We start from the raw sequence: 20531 nt of genomic DNA, 5'->3' as shown, positions 1-20531 counted from the left end.
TGCATCATGAGTGTGGCTTATATAAGGAGGACAGTGCTAAACTCCAAAAGATCATATTCAAATAAAGGCTTTATAACTGTATCAGAAAATTAATGAATATTTATATATATGTTATACAGTTAAAATAAAATGTCTCACATGTGTATTTTTCATGATTCTTCATAACCAACTTTTTAAAAAAGTAATCACTTACAAATCAAATAAACAGCAGTCTGTTTTGCACAATTTTATATTTCTATAGATTTATAAAAGAAGAATTAAATAACACTATATAGATACATATTTTAACTATTAATATCCATTGTCAAACTGCTCTCCAAAATAATTCTTATCAATTTGCATTACTACCAGAACATAAAGTACATGTCATCAAACTCATCTATCCTAACATCATTCTAAAATCTTTGCCCCTGTAAGGAAAGAGTACCTCATTATTTTATAATTTCCAAATTTCTGATTATAAAAAAGAGGATTTTTATATATTGATATAAAATACATGTACTATGTATTTTGTGGTTTCATCTTTGGTGAATTCTTTATTCATATCCTTTACACGTATTTTAATTGCACTAGCATTTTCTTTTAAGTGGATTAAAGAAGTCATTTATACATTCATGGCATTAAGGCTTTATAGTATTTTTTTCCCTCAAATTGCCACTTTTTTCAAATCATCATTTTTTATTGTCACATGTCATCTTCATTTATAGTGCTTTCGATAAAATTTTTGAAAACATGTTATGAAGTCAAATCTCCCAGTTTTCCATTATAGAGTCTTGCCTTGATGTCATTTTAAGAAAGACTTTCCAAAATCCAGTATTATAAAAATACCATCCTTAACTTTAAAAAAAATCTCTCCATGCTGCTGATTTGAAAAGCTACCTTTATCAAATACCAAGTTCTCATGTGTACATGGGTATATTTCTGTACTTTCTCTGTTGTTCCACTGATCTATTTCACTGCCTTTATACCAGACTATTCTCCTCCATAGATAACAGGCAAAACTTTAAATATTAAAAATTGAATCAAGCACTATATTGAATGAATAATACACAGAAGCAAGTATGCAATCCAGAAATATAAAAATAGTTCAGCAAGAGGAAATCTTTACTATAAATTCTTTTTTTGTTTGTTTTTTAAATTCTTTTTTTAATGTTTATTTATTTATTTTGAGAGAGAGACAGAGAGACAGAGAGAGAGCATGAGTGGGGGAGACAGAGAATCTTAAGCAGGATCCATGCTCAGCATGGAGCCCAACGCAGGGCTTGATCTCATGCTCATGAGATCATGACCTCAGCCAAAATCAAGAGTTGGACGCTTAACCAACTGAGCCACCCAAGTGCCCCTATTATAAATTCTTATAGAATTTTTCTTCTATAACTTTTATAGACGAAAAAATAGTAAAAGAGAAAAAAATAATTGCCTTGATGAAAGATGCTGAAAATATATAAAATTCAAAAGCCTCTCATGCTTAAAATATATACATCCGTACATACAATACATAGTGCTAGGGATAGAAAAAAATAGGCACATTTAGTTTGAAACCCCTAAAAATGTCCCATCATATCAGAAAGAAAAAAATTATAGCAATTGTTCAACACAAATATGGAAACTGTGGTTGATAAAGTAGAATTAAAATAAGAAAAGGGAAAAGGGAACATATACACTGGAAAGGTATTATTACATCCAGCAAATAGTTTGCCTTTTCCTCTTAAGTCCATAGAAACATCTCCCAGACTCCCTTGCAACCAAATGACTGAATTCTGGCTAATCAGAAGTGATAGATGCCACAAATGGTACTTCCAGACCAGTCCATTAAAAACATCCTGAGAGATCCTTCATCCATTTGTGTGTGTGTGCGTGTGTTTCTATCTCCCCCTTTCTTTCTCAGTGGCTGGCTTCAGAGGATTCAGCAGAGGACTTCCAGGCAATGGTGAGTCCTAAGAGATGACACAGCCAACAGATGAAATAGAGCTGTATAGCTGAATGACAGCATGCAGCAGAGGCCCAGGATAACCTCACACTGGACTGTGACATGTGCAAGAAACAATCCCTATTGTTTTTTTCACTGAGGCTTTGTTAAAATAATTAGATTTATGTTGACTAATACACTCAGAGAATTGTTGAAAACCTACTACAAAAAAGAGTATATTGAACTGGCTAGATAGATGATACAATAATGCAAATTAATACTTTTTCTATATACCAACAATAACCAAACATCTAAAGGTATATAATGCTACATAGTAAGGAAAATAGTATAGCATTGGCTTAGGAATAAGTAAATAGATCAATGTAACAAAATGTAACAAAATGTAACAAAAAGTAACAAAATGTAAAAAGGTAAATAGATCAATGTAACAAAAAACAAAAAAACAATGTAACAAAAAAACAATGTAACAAAAAAACATAAGGACTTAGCATATTTCAGAGGTGACATTATAATTAATAGAGAAGAAATGGACAAATAAACAGTACTGGGAAAACTCCATGTGGAAAAAAGGCCTAATACATCATATTTTAAAATTAAAGCTCAGATGGATTATAGGAGAAGACCGTAAAAGTATGGAAAGAGCCCAAATGTCCAATGATGGATGAATGGATAAAGAAGATGTGGTATATATATACAATGGAGTATTACTCGGCAATCAAAAAGAATGAAATCTTTCAACTATGTGGGACTAGAGGGTATTATGCTAAGTGAAATTGGTCAGAGAAAGACAAAAATCATATGACTTCACTCATAGGAGGACTTTAAGAGACAAAACAGATGAAAATAAGGGAAAGGAAACAGAAATAATATAAAAACAGGGAGGGGGACAAAACAGAAGAGACTCATAAATATGGAGAACAAACTGAGGGTTGCTGGAGGGGTTGTGGGAGGGGGGATGGGCTAAATGGGTAAGGGGCACTAAGGAATCTACTCCTGAAATCATTGTCGCACTATATGCTAACTGATTTGGATGTAAATTTTAAAAAATAAAAAAGAAAATTAAAAAAAAAACACACACAAAAAAAACCTCTGGGTGAGTCGGGGCACCTGGGTGACTCAGTAGGTTAAGGGTCCAATCCTCTGTCTCCCTTTCTCTCTGCCTCTCCCCATTTTGTGCTGTCTCTCTCTCTCAAAAATAAATAAACATTAAAAAAAAACAACTGGGTGAGAGAAGGCACCACAATGGTAAAAGGCAAGGGAGAGTCTGGAAAAGACGACAAAAACACGTATCATAGAAAAATGATTAATACTCAGAATATGTTTAAAAAAAGTTCTAGGGGTACCTGGGTGGCTCAGTCAGTTGACTGAGGTCATTTTGACTCAGGTCATGATCCCAGGATTGCAGGATCGAGCCCCAGGTCAGGCTCCACATTCAGCATGGAGCCTGCTTAAGATTCTCTCTCTCTCCCTTTCCCCACCCCACTCCACTCACATGCACTTTCTCTCTCTCTAAAATAAAAAAAAAATTTTTTTTAACAAAAAGAAATTCTAAAAGTCAGTAAGAAAAAGTCAAATAACCTTACCTCAAAGAATGGGTTAAAAATATGAGAAGGTAATTCACAGAACAGAAATTCTGAATGGACAGTGCATTTCCGGGAAAATGCTCAGTCTTACTAAGCAAATTAAAACAACTTCAAGAGCATTTCTCTTTCATCATACTGGTAAAAATTTATCAAGGGCAATATCACAAACTTAAGTTGGAGAATATCAAGGGAATAAGGAAACTAGAACTCTCAGATATTGTTAGTAGAGGTATAAATAATACCATCATGTTCAAGAGCAGTTTGAGTATCAAGTAAAACAAAGTGTGCACTCCTATGCTCCAGCAATTTTACTACTATGTACAAACCCTTGACAAACTCTTATGTGCATGTGCATAGAAACATACCCTGCTACTATGTGAGTTAGCAAAAAATAGAAACAACCTAAATGGCCATCTATAGGGAAAGAGTTACATAAAATGTGGCAAATTCAAAACATGCAACAGTATACAACAGTTTAAAAAATGGAAATATAGGGGCGCCTGGGTGGCGCAGTCGGTTGAGCGTCCGACTTCAGCCAGGTCACGATCTCACGGTCCGTGAGTTCTAGCCCCGCGTCAGGCTCTGGGCTGATGGCTCAGAGCCTGGAGCCTGTTTCCGATTCTGTGTCTCCCTCTCTCTCTGCCCCTCCCCCGTTCATGCTCTGTCTCTCTCTGTCCCAAAAATAAATAAACATTGAAAAAAAAAATTTTTTTTAAAAATGGAAATATATTACACATAGATTTACCAAGGATAAATCTCAGAAAAATGTTGAGTAATACAAGCAAGTTGTTAAAGAAAATGTAAAGAATACTACCTATGAAAATAAAACACTTTTGGAGTGCCTGGGTGGCTCAGTCAGTTAAGCAACTGACTCTTGGTTTCGGCGCATGTCATGATCTCACAGTTGTGGGATTGAGCCCCACGTCAGTGCAGAGCCTGCTTGGGATTCCCTCTCGCCCTCTCTTTCTGCCTCTCCCTGGCTTGTGTGTGCATGCACACATTTTTTCTCTCTCAAAATAAATAAACATTAAAGAAAAGAAAATAACTTTTTTCAACAAATGCATAGATATTTACAAAATATGTTTACAAAATGAATTAGAAGGACATATGATGAACTCATGACTGTTGTTGCTTCTCAGAGCAAGAAGCAGATGAGGAAAAATGAACTGAGAATGAGAAACAAAGAGAACTTGTACGTAAGACAGTTTATCTCTTCATCAAAAAATGAAAATATGTCAAAACATTAACAATGATCAATTCCGGGTGGTAGCCATTTATTGTATTAGTCACTGTACTTTCCTGTATTCTTCACTTTGTCTATAAAAAGAAATAAAAATATGTCCTGAAATAAAAACTCGATTCTACATCCTGAAAGACAACACACATTTCAGGAAAAAGTGGTCCAAAATGGTCAGACTGAGACGTATCTAATTAAATAACTTTAAAATTAAAGAACCATCGGGGTGCCTGGGTGGCTCAGTCAGTGGGCGTCTGACTTCGGCTCAGGTCATGATCTCATGGTTTGTGAGTTCAAAACCCGTGTCAGGCTCTGTGCTGACAGCTCAGAGCCTGAAGCCTGCTTTGGATTCTGTGTCTCTCTCTCTCTCTGCCCCTCCCCTGCTCATGCTCTGTCTCTATCTTTCAATAATGAATAAATGACAAAAAAAAATTTTTTTTAATTAAAGAACCATCTAGGAGACCAGAACAAAATATAAAGCCAATTATATACTTAAAGGGAAAATATCAAGTTGGCATCAGACTTCTTCATAAACAATATTCAACATTAATACTATGCTATAATAAATTTAAGGAAAGACTGGCCAATTATGAACAATATAGAACTTGGGGGAGGGGACACTATTTTCATGAGCTCTTTTTGAGGAAACTGCTAGAGGACAATCTAGAGAAATTTCCAGAAAAATTTTAGCAAAAGGATCTAGTGAAAAACACTGAATATATTTAGCCATAAAAGACAAAATTAAAGGCTGGAATAAATGTGACAGAACAGCATGTAAATATAATATGCTGTGACAATATAAAAAACATACAACTAACAAAATTTGGGAAGAGAAGGTGTGACATAAACCTACTTATTGACTCATCTGTAATAGATTAAAAAATCAAGGGCTAGTTTATTTAAAGCCAACTTATTAAGTAATAGAAAGAATAAATATTGTATATAAAAACAGAGCACAATAACACTAGAACAAAAGGGGATGCCTGAGTGGCTCAGTCAGTTAAACATCCAACTCTTGATTTTGGCTCAGGTCATGATCTCAGGGTCAAGAGATGAAGCCCCACTGAGACAGGCTCTGCACTGGGCATGGGGCCTGCTTAGGATTCTCTACCTCTGCCCCTTCTGCTGTCTCTCTTTCCCCGCCAAAACAACAAAAACAAAACAAAACAAAACAAAAAAAATTCAAAGACAACACTAGAACAACAACAACAAAAAAATCTTCCTCATTATTATAAAAGCTATAGTATTAGATGACCAAAATAAAGGCTAGGAAAAAAGACAAGTGAAAGTCTTTTTTAAAAACTGTAAATACCAGAAAACATCACATAAAACAATATACAGAGTTAAGCCCAAACATATCAAAAATGTACCTGGATTTTCACCTATTAAATTGAAATGATACTTAGATTGGTTCACAAAGCAAGACTCAATTCTATACTGTATGTAAATGCCACATGTAAAATAAAGTGTTGTGTTTTTTTTTAATGTTTATTTATTTTCCAGAGAGAAAGAGAAACAGAGTGTGAGCAGGGGATGGGCAGAGAGAGAAAGACACAGAATTCAAAGCAGGTTCCAGGCTCTGTCAGCACAGAGCCCGACACGGCTCGAACTCACCAACTACAAGATCATGACCTGAGAAGTCAGATGCTTAACTGACTGAACCACCCAGGAGCCCCTAAAATAAAGTGATTTTTAAAAATTAAAAATAAAAGTCTGAGTAAAGGTCCTAAAAAAAGCATAAAAAGGCAAGAAACAGATTCTTCCCTAGGGCATTCACAAAAAAGGCAGGCTGCTGACATCTTTTTTTTTTTTTGGCTGACTTCTTGATTTTAGTCCTGTAAGACCCATTTTCTACTTCTAACCTCTAGAGCTATAAGATAATAAATTCCTGTTGTTTTCAGCCACTAAATTTGTGGTACTTTGTTACAGCAGCAATACAAAATTAATACAGAAGTAGTCTGGCACAACCTTTCTGGAGGGGAATGTGGCAACTCCTAACAAAACTACATATGCACTTACTCAGGAATCCCATTTCCAATAATCTCTCCTGAAAACATAGCCTTGACATTATGAAAATACGTATGAACATGGTTATTTACTGAAGCACTGGTTATAACTGTAAAATAGTGCAAACAGCTAAAAGTCCACACATCAGAAAGTAGTTAAATAAATTACCATAACACCCACATAATGAAGTATTTTGCAGCTGTTAAAAAAATGAGGAAGATCTCCATGAATAATATGGAGTGATTGCCTGTGTATATAGTTAAGTGAGAAAAGTAAAATGCAAAGTGTATCTACAGTATGCTACCCTTCATGTAACGTACAAAGACTTACAAGAAACTACACATATGTTGGCTCATTTGTACAAATGAAACATAAAAAGGACAAACCTGAAAATACAGAGATTGGTATCTACAAGAAGCAGATAAGAAAGAGATAGGAAGAAGTTAAGGAGATAAAAATAGGATAGTGGGGATGAGAAGAGAGTTACACACTTCTGAGGACATATTTTTGTATAGCTCTGATTCTTAAAAGCATAATAATGTTTCAGATACCAAAAAAATAAGTAATTAAAATCAACCAGGATGTGGTAAGAACCCAAACAGAATACAAACAGTAACAAATGAACCTAAAAGAACTAACCTAACTTTTTTTTTAAATGTTTATTTATTTCTGAGACAGAGAGAGACAGAGCATAAGTGGGGGAGGGGCAGAGAGAGAGGGAGACACAGAATCCGAAGCAGGCTCCAGGCTCTGAGCTGCCAGCACAGAGCTCAACGCAGGGCTCGAACTCACAAACCGTGAGACCATGACTTCAGCCGAAGTTGGTTGCTCAACAGACTGAGTCACCCAGGCGCCCCTAACCTAAGTAACTTTGAAAAATAGTATTTTGGCTGAATACTATAAGACTAAAGACAAAAGGAACCATATATGAATAATGTAATCTAGTTAGTAAATTTGTTTCTCACATAGGAGTATCTTGGAAATTCTGAAATTTTGTGTATACTAAAATTGAGTAAATAAGTAAATACATTGTTTCTTATTGTTAGAACAACAAATTACAGATAAGGAAGAAGGCTACAATAAGCCCTATGGAGTAAAACTAGAATCAAGATATCAAAATAAACTGGTAATTTTAATATATAAAAAAAAACTGAGACAGAAATAAATATAGAAGTGTCTGTGTACCTGTGTGTGCTGGTATATATACATATATTTTCCAGCTCAATCTGCTGTGAGGGTCTAGGAGCAAAGACACCCCAGCAGCAATGAGCACTCATAGCACCTACACCTTGGTTTCTAAACATCATTTCCCAATAAAAGGAACCAGAGCTCCTAGGAGCAGGACCTGATTCAAGGCTGGGGCAAGGAAAACAAGATGAACCGGGAACACCCAGAGCTGGGGAGGAAGGAAGTGCTCAAAAATGGATAGGAGCATGTTAAAAGGTCAAAAAAACCAACCGGAATGAAATCCCAATGGTCAAAGCTAGGGCAATTTGAGCAACAAAATAATGATTTATTGGATTTATTTCCCTCAGAAAAAAAAAAATCCATGATTCCATAAAGAAATAATTGAATAAATAAACAAATGGGAGAAAAGAAACAGTTTTTCTCTCTAAGACAATCCTAATTAATATATGTAAAGGAGGAAAATGGAAAAATCAACATTAGGTCAATATCACAGTAATAACTATTGCAGACAAGATCCAATGGGGCAATGGATGCTAAAATTAGTGGGCAAAAGTTTCAAAGAAAATGAATAGCCTCAAAGTATCTCCCCTAAGATACTTATTAATTACAAATAGAAAAATAGTAACTTTACATTGGAGAAACCAGACAGACACTACCTTACCAAGTGATCAAAGACATATCAATATTATGAATCCAGTATGTTGCACTGAGTGGAACTTAACATTATTTCTGTTGCACTTTTTCCAAAAATGCGTTACCTCAATCTAATCACGAGAAAACATCAGATAAACCCAAACTAAGCACAAGCAGATGTAATGAGCAATTTGTCCAGACTGAAGTATATCTGAAGAGTCTGGGAGAGATTTCTCCAAGATGATAAAATCAATAGATTACCTAATGTGTCTGACTGTCTTAAGAGATTTAGATAGTTGATGGAGAGTTGGGAATTGAGTGAGGAATAGGTATACAGAAAATCAAGAGGAAAAAAACAAACAAACAAATAGACAACCCCACCCCCACCCCAGAAATTATTAACTCCAGGAAAAATAAAAAGTTGTATGGAGGGGCACCTGGGTGGCTCAGTTGGTTAAGCGTCTGACTTCGGCTCAGGTCATGATCTCACAGTTCTGAGATCAAGCCCTACATCAGGCTCTGTGCTGACAGCTCATAGCCTGGAGCCTGTTTCAGATTCTCTGTCTCCCTCTCTCTCTGCCCCTTCCCCACTCATGCTGTGTCTCTCTCTCTCAAAAATAAATAAACATTAAAAAAAAAGTTGTGTAGGAAAAGTAATCTTGGTATATACACAGAATGACTATGACTAGCACTTAATAGCCACAATAATATAAACCCTGAACAGTGATTCAATCAAAATTATGATACTGAGGAGATGGGGTGTGTGTGTGTGTGTGTGTGTGTGTGTGTGTGTGTGTGTGCGTGTGCACGTGTGTATGTGTGTGAGCACATACATGTATTTGATTTAGGATAAGAAAGTATTAAATTCTTATTTTCAAAAACAAAATTCTTATTTTCTTAGAAGATATTGGTTGAGGACTAAACCTGAAAAAGTAATTAAGAAATAGCAACATATACGTATTTGTTAAAGAAACGAAGAAAACATCAAAAAAGTTGCAAAAGTAAAGAAAGTTGGTCCATTTAAGGAGAGGGAAACTAGGGAGGTGGACAAAAGACTGCCTTTTTAAAGGGAATATGCCTTGTAAACCTACTTGACTCGTTAAGAAATGTGCATGTATAACTTTTATAATAACTTGGATAAAAATAAAAACTCTAAAATGAAATCTGGAAATGTACACATTTCCAATCCTAAAAGGAAAAGAGCTGGCAAGGACTGAGATTTGGGTTATTTCTAGACGAATCATAGAGCATATACTTTGATAGAAATAGAGAGAAACCCACCCCCACCAAGCCCAGGGTAGCCTCCTCAAGTGCAGGGAAGCATTCTCATGACCAGTTGGGCTGGCACCTTACAACAACACTCCTTGTCCAGTTCCCTGTCACTCACCAGCATATTGACCATCTGACATCTCTTTCTCCACCATCCAAGGTTCCTTCCCTTGCTCCAATAAGGAGATCATGTTGGGCTTAGAAATGGAGAGTCCTGTTTACAGGAGAAGAAAAATGAGAGCAAGAAAGAGACAAACAGAGACAATCAACTTGCTTTAGCCTTTCTAGGACTCAAACGCAATCTTTTGGTCACTAAGCAAGAAAGGCAATTAGAGGAAGGGCCAGAGAAGGGAATGATGTTGGTATGAAGGATGAAGATGAAACTCTTCCCGTAGCAGTGGTTCTCAAAGTGCTAGAGGAGAAGCACCACCACCTAGGAACTTATTAGAAATGCAAATTCTCAGGGCGCCTTAGTGGCTCAGTCAGTTAAGAGTCCTACTCTCGGTTTCAGCTCGGGTCATGATCTTAGGGTTTGTGAGTTCAAGCCCCAAGCTGGGCTTCACCCTGACAGATAGGAGCCTGCTTAGGAGTCTCTCTCTCTGCCCCTTTCCTGCTTGCTCAGCACACATGTGTTCTCTCTCTCTCTCAAAATAAATAAACATTAAAAAAAAAAAAAAAAGCAAATTCTCAGCCCTCAACCCAGACCTACTGAATCAGAAACCACAGTGGTTCTCAAACTTTAATGGGCATCAGAATCATTAGGAGGGCTCATTAAAACCCAAATTACTAGGCCTATTCCCAGAGTTTCTGATTTTGTAGGTCTATAGTGGGATTCTATAATTTTCAGTTTAACAAATTCCTACGCCATACTGATGCTGCTATTCCAAACCATCCTTCTCCAACAATGGGAACTATTCATTTCTAACTCTTTGAAACTACTTCAAATTATTTCCTGGGAACAGGAAGAAGAAATTCAGCTAAGCACTTAAGATGACCTAAATATTCCTAATGGAGGAAGCAAAAACACCCGAGGGAAGATTCTGAATTATGGGGGAGACATCCTTACCAAGCCATACCAAGTTCCTGTAGTTCTCCAACATGACATCTCTGTATAAATCCTTCTGAGATGGGTCCAGCCATTCCCATTCCTCTTGGGAAAAATCTAGAGCCACATCTCGGAAGGTCACCAAACCCTGAAATTATAAAAAAAGAAAAAAGAAAAAAAAATCTCATTTGCCAAGTGCTCCCATATGGTCCTGGCAGAAAAGATGACTTCTGCCAGAGTTCTCTAAGTGGTCCAAGGAAACTGGTTACTGGGGAGCAAGTACATGTCCAGGTTTGTCGAATATTTTGAGAGAAAAGTATTTCACATTTTTGTAAATAAAAAAAGACCCATACACAGGAAAAAAGTAGCTTATGGCATGAAACATGAGTTTATAACATGAAAGTATGTGAACAAGGCTGTTTCATGTTACATACACTATGTATCAGGAAATTCTTATAGGGATGATTCCTTTATATTCCCCAAACTGGGATATCCCATGGGTCAGAGAAGTGAAGAAAGGCCTTAAATTGGGCTTTAACTAAAGGGTATGGTCTGAAACTTAGACTCTATATGTAAGGAAAAACTTCCAAAAATGTGTCCTGAAGACATAATAAAGTATATATGAAGATATTTAGATAGAATTTTCATTGGAAGGTTACATCTGGAAAAAAACTTACATATCAAAAAATAAGAGTTTAGCCTACACCACTGAACTATAACCTGTATGAGGGAAGGATATCTGTTTTACAATCTCTTGATTATCCAGTGTCTATTATAAAACCGGTCACATTGTAAACAGTAAATATTTGCCACTCAGTGAATAAATGGTAGTTTCCTATAGTATATCCATAGGAAGGAAGAGTACTCAATGCTTAAAATGACATTTTAAGTTCTGTTTTGCAGAGTATGATCTCATTTTTTATTAAAAATAATAAAATCTCTGTCAGTGCCGAGAATGAATCTAGTGCCAAGATCTCAGACGCCAGCCAAATCCAACCTGCAAGTGGGTTCTTCTAAACACAGCAGCTTCGGGCCTGCTATGTTAACTCTTTCTTGCACATTGCTCTATTTAGTTTTCTGTTTTTTGAGCTGGTTTTTATATTTTAAATTTATGGAGAAAATAATCTCTTTTGCTAGTGCTTTCAAATTAAATGTTCTATTGCTGTCCATCAGATGGCAAAAATAAATAAATATTAAATATGGTTATTCTACATAGTAGAAATGTGGGTGAATGTGGCCAGAGAAAAAACATCAGACAAACACATACTGTTGTATAATTTCCGTGTGTCCCTCTACAGTTCTCTATGTCCTGTGAGGTTGACCTGTATTAATTGCATTAATAGACTCCCTTTCCCGACCCCATCTTCGGTTGGGTTCAGCCACAGACAAGAGATGAGAGAGAGGCAAGCGAAGCACAATTTTTACTCTGCTGGCACCCTCCTTGCAGCTCCGCCCTGTGTGGTCCCTGTCCTTCACTCCTAGGTCACAATGTCTGTCAGTGGCCCTCTGCGCTCAGATCTCTCTGTCTCTGGGTTCAGGCCCAAGTTTTATTGTTATGAGTCCCAGGGTATAGCACTATCCTCTGTGGTTTCTTTATATACTGATCATAGCTTATAAAGAGTCCCCTTTTGAGTTTCTTGCTGGAACCCTGACTGATATAATGTTAACCCAATGTACTTCTAGGATATGACCAGAGATTCCACAAAAGCACCACTACACTTCCCTAATAAATTCACTTTCCAACTCTCATAGTTTCTGTCTCTCTCTCTTTCTCAAACTACCACCAACTCTGTTCTCACTTTGAACTTCCTCATCTTCTTGTTCATTACAAGTCCTTGCTGCCCTGTATCCATACTCACATATTCTGTCTTCCCTCTGTTTCAATGCATAAAACTCTAGGCTCCTATCGATGACCAATCCCTTCACTTGTCCATACAAAGACACTGTCACCTCTCTCCCTTGTAATTATCAGGAAGATATAAGATATCTCCCTTATCGGTATTTTCTCACTTTACTAGATTATTTCTATCAGTATACAAACTGATGCAATACCTTTCATCTTATAAATAGATAAAGTCCCTTCCATAATCTCACTGTAGTTATTGTCCCATTTCCTTACTCCTCTTAACAAAACTCTTCCAGGGGTGCCTGACTGGCTCAGTCAGAGAAACATTCAACTCTTGATCTTGGGATCGTGAGTTCGAGCTCCATGTTGGGTGTGCAGATTACTTAAATGAAACTTTTAAAAAAATAAGAAAACTCTTCCAAAGAGTTGTTTGCACCAGCAATATCCAATAGAAATACAATGTAAGCCACATAATAAATTTTTTTAGGGGGCGTCTGGGTGGCTCAGTTAAATGTCCCACTTCTGCTCAGGTCATGATCTCACAGTTCATGGGTTCAAGCCCTGCGTCAGGCTCTGTGCTGACCACTTGGAGCCTGGAAGCTGCTTCAGATTCTGTGTCTCCCTCTCTCTTTGTTTCTCCCTCACTCACACTCTGTCTCTCTCTCTCAAAAATGAATAAATGTTAAAAATTTTTTAGTAGCTACATCAACAAAGCAAATAGATTTAATAATGGAAAAAATAAGCATAACTGCTATTTATATTCTGCTATTTATTGACCAATTACTACATTTCAGACACCCTAATAAGCATTTTACAGTTATTATCTTATTTAATCTCACTGTAAAACTTATTTTAAAAAAGCAAGAAAAAAGTATAAAACACATTTTATAGATGTTTAAGACCAAATGTCATGCTGAATCACTAGGTTATATTGCAAAAAAGGAAAAAAAGGTAAACAGAAATAGGTAAATTTAATAATATACTTAATTTAACCCATTATATCTAAAATATTATTTCAACATATACCCAATCTAAAAATTATTAATGAGATGTTTTACATTCTTTTTTTGTACTAAATCTTCAAAATCTGGTATATATTTGGTGCACTTGGGTGGTTCAGTCGGTTGAATGTCTGACTCTTGATTTCACCTCAAGTCATTATCCCTGGGTCCTGGGATCAAGCCCCACATCAGGCTCCTTGGAGCATGCTTAAAATTCTCTCTCTCTCTCCCTTGGTCCCTCTCCCTGACTTGTACTCTCTCTGTCTCTCTTTCTCTTTCTAAAATAAAAAAATAACAATACTAATAAAAATTAAAAATCTGGTATATATGTTATAGCACATCTTAATTCAGAGCAGTCTTATGTGGCTACGGGGTACATTACTGGGCAGTGTAGGTCTAGACTCATCTCTATTCTCACCTTTTAGGCCAGTATTCCCTCATGAACCCACTGTAATGATGCTTTCATCTCAACCCCTCTATGAAGTAGCTCTTGTCAAGAATATCAGTAGTTTCCATGTTACCAAATCCAATGGTCAGTTCTCAGTCTGCATCTTCCTCAGAAGAATTTAATTCTGTTGGTCACATCCTCTATAAAATACTCTGTACTTTTGACTTCCCCACTCTTCTGGTTTTCCTTCTACATCAGTCCTTCTCAGTCTCTCTTGCTGGTTCCTCTTCTTCTTGTCAGCCTCTAGATACTGAATACCCAAATTGAGTCCTTGGGCATCTTTCCTATAGACACTCACAATCAGATAATCCTATCCTGTCCTACAGCTTTAAATACACTAATCATTCTCAAATTCACACCCCCAATCATGATTCCAGTGTATAATCAATATTGCACTTGGATACCCAATCTCACAAACTTAATATATCTAGAACTCAATTTTTGTTCCCATCTCATTCTGCCCTGTCTTTCCATCTCAGTAAATGGCACAACCATTCGTACAGTTGCCCAGGTCAAAAATCTTTGTAGTTATCCTTGACTTCTCTCTTCCTCTCACATTCCACAACCAACCCCTGACCAAATCCCACATTTTCTATCTCCAACATATACCCCAATCCCAGCAGCTCTAATGATAACACCACGATCCAGGCAGCTATCACCTTCCACCTAGATTACTGTGGTAGTTTCCTAACTGATCGCCCACTCCACCCTTAATTCCTTTCTATTTTCCTTTTAAAATATAAATCAAATTGGGGTGCCTGGGTGGCTCAGTTCGTTAAGCATCTGACTTTGGCTCAGGTCATGATCTCATGGCTCGTGGGTTGGAACCCTGCATGGGGCTCTATGCTACCAGCTCAGAGCCTGGAGCCTGCTTCAGATTCTGTGTCTCCCTCTCTCTCTGCCCCTCCCCTGCTTATGCTCTGTGTCTCTCTCTCTCTCAAAAATAAACATTAAAAAGTTTTTTTTAATATAAATCAAATTACATTACAAACACTCCTATGACTCTCCTTCACCCTTAGAACAAACCTCAAAGTTCTGGTCATGAGTTTCAAGGGCCTATATAACTTGTTCCCCAGCTACTCCTCTGATCTCATAGTGCTCATTTCCCTCTGAGGATACTGGCTCAATGATATTCCTAGAGCTCATCAAACATGTTCCCACCATAATAACTTCATATTTGCTATTCCTTCTACTTTTTTTTTTTTCAACGTTTATTTATTTTTGGGACAGAGAGAGACAGAGCATGAACAGGGGAGGGGCAGAGAGAGAGGGAGACACAGAATCGGAAGCAGGCTCCAGGCTCCGAGCCATCAGCCCAGAGCCCGACGCGGGGCTCGAACTCGCGGACCGCGAGATCGTGACCTGGCTGAAGTCGGACGCTTAACCGACTGCGCCACCCAGGCGCCCCTATTCCTTTTACTTTTAAAGCTCTTCTCCAAATCTCCACGAAACCTAATCCCTACTTTCACTGAGGTTTTTCTTTGCTTAAATGTCACTTCCTCAGAGAGGCCATCCTTGACTTCCCTATTTAATTGGGTGCTCAATAATCACACCTCTGTCCTTTATTCCACTTGCAGTAATCTCCAGCATAACAAATCATGAGCTATCTAAAAAGGATAGTTCGGGGCGCCTGGGTGGCGCAGTCGGTTAAGCGTCCGACTTCAGCCAGGTCACGATCTCGCGGTCCGTGAGTTCGAGCCCCGCGTCAGGCTCTGGGCTGATGGCTCAGAGCGTGGAGCCTGTTTCCGATTCTGTGTCTCCCTCTCTCTCTGCCCCTCCCCCGTTCATGCTCTGTCTCTCTCTGTCCCAAAAATAAATAAACGTTGAAAAAAAAATTTTTTTTAAAGGATGGTTCTCTTCCATCACATATTTGAGCACAGCACTGAGTAAAAAGATACTAAATGATTTATAGAGAGATTATATGAAGTAGTTGAGAGAGACAAGTGTGAGAGTGCTCACTGGGCTATTTGTGACTTTCTGAAGTCACAAAGTCCTAAAAAAAGAAGTAGAATTTCTGGAAACAAAGTGAAAACACCAACTTACTTGAGACATGGCTTTACAAAGTCCAACAGCCATTCTTCCTTTCTTCTTTAATCTTCTCTTTTGGAGAACAATGTCCTGAGAAACGAGAATTAAAGGGGGAAAAAATGGCAAACCAGCCCCAGATTGCTGATCTCAGATTCACAAAGATAGAACTCTTGTCCCTTTATGGTCTCCATAGCCTCCTTACATAGGCCAGCCCTAAGCCTTCTAAGATCTGAGAAAAGGCCACAGATTAATTTAACCCCTGAAGTCCTCACTGGTATTAAGAACATATAGCTTGAACTCAACAAAATCTAAATGGCCAACAAGGTGGTTTATGATCTGGCCCTTGGATGCCCCTTAGACTTCATTTCCTACCCTCATTCTGCTTGCTCACCCCACTCCAGGCACACAGGTTTTCTTACAGTTCCTCAAACACTGTGCACAGTCCATATTCAGGGCTGTTACCTTTGATTTTCCTTCTGCCTGGACATGGCTCACTCCCTCTCTTCATTCCTGTTTGTGCTCAGTTGTTACCACATGAGAGGCACTTTCCTGAAAATTCTATCTAAAGATAACTTCCCTGGGGCGCCTGGGTGGCGCAGTCAGTTAAGCGTCTGACTTCAGCCAGGTCACGATCTCGCGGTCCGTGAGTTCGAGCCCCGTGTCGGGCTCTGGGCTGATGGCTCAGAGCCTGGAGCCTGTTTCCGATTCTGTGTCTCCCTCTCTCTCTGCCCCTCCCCTGTTCATGCTCTGTCTCTCTCTGTCCCAAAAATAAATAAACGTTGAAAAAAAAAATTTTTTTAAATAAATAAATAAATAAAGATAACTTCCCTTCCAGTCTCTTTTTCCTTACTGTGATTTTTCTTCGTAGCTTTTGACACCATTGGACATGTTACTTTTTTTCTCTGTTTATTGTTGTCTCCCCAAACAACAGTGTGGGATCTAATAGAACTAGGATTTCTTTGGTTCACTGATTGTATCTCTAGTGTTAGAATAATGCCAGAACCTTTGCAGGCACTCAAAAATTATTTGTTAAACGGAGGCGCCTGAGTGGCTCAGTAGGGTTAAGCATCCAACTCTTGATTTTGGTTCAGGTCATGATTTCACGGTTCGTGGGATCAAGCCCTGCATTGGGCTCCCAGCTGACAGCATGGAGCTTGCTTGTGATTCTCTCTCTCCATCTCTTTCCACCCCTCCCTCCCTCACTCATTCTCTCTCTCTCTCTCAAAATAAAAGCTTAAAAAATATTTATTAAATGAATAAATCAATCTTACTGGGCCTCCTGTAATATAAATAGCGATGTTACACATGTTGTACATGTCATTATCTTTTTTTTTAACATTTATTTGTTTTGAGAGAGAGAGAGACAGCACGCATGCACACGAGCAGAGAAGGGGCAGAGGGAGAAGGAAAGAGAGAATCCCAAGCAGGCTCTGTGCTGTCAGCGACCCCTGAGATCATGACCTGAGCTGAAACCAAGAGTCAGATGCTCAACTGATTGAGCCACCCAGGCACCCCTACATATGTCATTATTTTCTTTATTCTTCACAAAACGCAAAGGTAAATATTATTATCCTTATCTTGCCAACAAGTAAAACTGAGGTTCAAAAAGCTAAAGCAACTAACTCAAAGTCATAAGAATCAACTGCAACGAGACTCAAAACTGGTCCTCTTTCAAGAGCCTACAATGTCTGAATGGGAATTATTTAACATAACCTGGGGAATCAAAGCCATATATCTACTAGAGAGGCATTTTCAGAGATGCAGATATTACCTTTATTACTTCACAGAAATAGAGCTTGAGGCAGGCATCGCTAAATTTTAATACAAACCAATAACAAATTGCACAGCCTGAAATATTCGTTGTTCTCTCAGAGCCAACATTTCTTCAATCTGAAAATGAGGATAGTCATGTTTGACCTAGAATTCAGGATATACGACCTCCTAAATCTGGGCTACTCTGCACTGGCCAATCAGTCTCTGAGAAAGTTATTTCCTTAGTGCAACACAGCTTGAAACTGTCCATAAAAGCCTTTGCAACCTGAAAGGAGAATCAATGAAGCCTTCTCTGCATCTGGGAGCCCTACATAGCATCTGCATAAAAGAAATGTCTTTTACTTTTTTATTATTGTTTTAGAGAGAGAGAGAGAGAAAGAAAGTGTAAGCAGGGGAGAGGGGCAGAGGGGGAGAGAGAGAGAGAGAGAGAGAGAGAGAGAGAGAGAGAGAGGGAATCTTAAGCAGGCTCCACACTCAGCACAGAGCCCAACATGAGGCTTGATCCGGGGACCCTGGGATCATTACCTGTGCTGAAATCAAGAGTCAGAAGCTCAAGTGATTGAGCCACTCAGGCGCCCCCCAAAAATGTCTTTTATATTTGTCTGCAAAGAGTGGTGCATCACTTGGGGTAATATTTCCAAAGTTTGAGATAAGCCATCAGTCTCCGAAAGAAGGTGATGTTAAAGCCTTGGGCTTCATATAGTCCCCAGGCGCATGGTGACTCTCCACTCCTTCATTCATTGGCTGCATGACCTTGGGCAAGTTACTCCATCTCTCAGAACCTTTCTTTCCTCACTGTCTCACTGCCAACTGCTGGTGTAAAGAGATGCTACCTTTGTTTGGAAAGGAAATGAGACCATTTTTCTTTATTAACTAAGAAAGTCAGAAGCAAAATTTAGCTAACTTGGTATATCAGAAAAAGAGCCATGGATTGGCCTCTCTCAGCACCAAACGTGGAAGAGTTTTGACAAAGACAAAGCTAAAATCTGAAACTGCATGGCCTAAGGTGAGGAAGACCCGGCTTTCAGACTGAGCTTTCCATCCCCAGAGCAGTCAGTTTGAGGATGGTCTCACTACAATGTCTTTAGACTGGGTTCTGTGACTCACAAGGAGACTGAAGGACGAGACCCACATTAAGTTCCCATATCCTGACAGTTCCTCGTCCAAGACCAGGGACAATCCTCTCCAACACCCTCAGAATCCAAGGCCCCCAGTTTTCACTCTCACGGTATGGGAAAGACCAAGAGAGTTTAGTAATTAAAAGCAAGGACTCTGCCTAGGTTCAAGACCCTGTTCTGTCACTTATTAACTGTCTGAACTTGGGCAAGTAATTTTAATCTTTCTGCTCCCACAATCACACACTAGGTCCCACACAATCAAGCCTTCAGTCTCACGTACACATACAAATTCTCACGCAGTCACACACATACACTATACATGGTCACACAAGCTCACCTGTAATGTCAAACACATACACAGTGGCACTAACCCAAAGACAGAGATGATGACACACAATTACTCCAACAGACAGTCCCACGCAATCTCGCAGTGACTTAGGACACAAGGTCACACATCCGGTCACCATTACTCATACAAATTTATACCTGCAGAGAAAGATGGTCATGGGTTCGCAATCACACCTGCTGTCACACACATTCAAACCCTGTTACATGTGTCATATAGAGACAAGAGCCTATATCACACCTCTGATAAGTAGTCAAACATAATCACACATATTCATACAGCGACACAATGTCACACCCGCTGTTTCTCACACACCCATATACAGTAACACATAGTTACACCTGCAGAAACAGACACACACACAGACACACACACAGTTTTATACCTGAGACATATAATCTTTCATAATCACACACACGGTGCCACACAAGATCACATTCTGTCACATCGCGACCTCTCACACAGTTATACAGGAACCCCTGAGGGCACCCCCCTGGCCCCATCCCGGTCCCTGACGGTCCACCTCAAGCCCGGCCCTGACCTCTGGCTCCCGCGCTCAGCCAGGCCCAACTCACCTCCCGGCGCCGCGGGCTCTGGAAACCCGCCCAGCGACCCGAGACTCACGACGTCCCCTCCCAGAATGCCCCGCGGAGCAGGGACTGAGCCGTGCGGGACCCCGAGCTCCTCTGGGGAAACATCCAGCTGGACTGGACGTAGCTCAGCTTTTCCTTAGGACCCTTCGAACCACCAGCCCCAGAGAGCTTTGCGCCGCGGCCTTCATTTGCTGAACTACATTTCCCAGAGGGCCCCAAGGCCCGCCTCTACTCCGCGCCTGCGCAGGTGGCCGCAGCCGTGGGAGTCTTGACCCGAGAACTGCGTGCCACCCTGGCGGATCTTGGGCACGCAAGTGACTGTGGGCGGCTGTGCGTGAGGAAACCGTGAATTTGCGCACGTCCGTGGTTGTTACTGAATTCTCAGATGTGGCGATTTCTGTGTGACCGTCGCTGCACACTTTTGTGCTTGTGCACCACGGGGCGAAGCCTTCTGTCAGTGCAGTCAGCTTCTGTATTTAAAATCAC

The 20531-nt window shown here is 39.1% G+C and overlaps 1 protein-coding gene across 3 annotated transcripts in view; it reads right to left on the bottom strand.

Moving 5' to 3' along the window:
• ZNF527 (zinc finger protein 527) overlaps window positions 1–20235 on the bottom strand; it is a 33747-nt gene extending 13512 nt beyond the window's left edge. The window contains exons 1-4 of one of the 3 annotated variants that reach the window (XM_040445702.1): window positions 20028–20235; window positions 16231–16305; window positions 10914–11040; window positions 9966–10061 (exon numbers count right to left, since the gene is read on the bottom strand). In XM_040445702.1, coding sequence (XP_040301636.1) covers window positions 9966–10061; window positions 10914–11040; window positions 16231–16263 — 256 coding nt within the window. In that variant the 5' untranslated portion in view covers window positions 16264–16305; window positions 20028–20235. Of the gene's footprint in view, window positions 1–9965; window positions 10062–10913; window positions 11041–16230; window positions 16306–20027 lie in introns of those variants that run through there. The other 2 variants (XM_040445703.1, XM_040445704.1) reach the window with 2 other exon arrangements.
• Window positions 20236–20531: the final 296 nt, after the last annotated feature.

Source organism: Herpailurus yagouaroundi, unplaced genomic scaffold, assembly GCF_014898765.1.
Source record: "Herpailurus yagouaroundi ecotype Mexico unplaced genomic scaffold, PumYag 194, whole genome shotgun sequence".
Lineage (NCBI taxonomy): Eukaryota > Metazoa > Chordata > Mammalia > Carnivora > Felidae > Herpailurus > Herpailurus yagouaroundi.
Note: the sequence above shows the minus strand (reverse complement) of the source record. Positions and strands in the feature narration are given on the sequence as shown.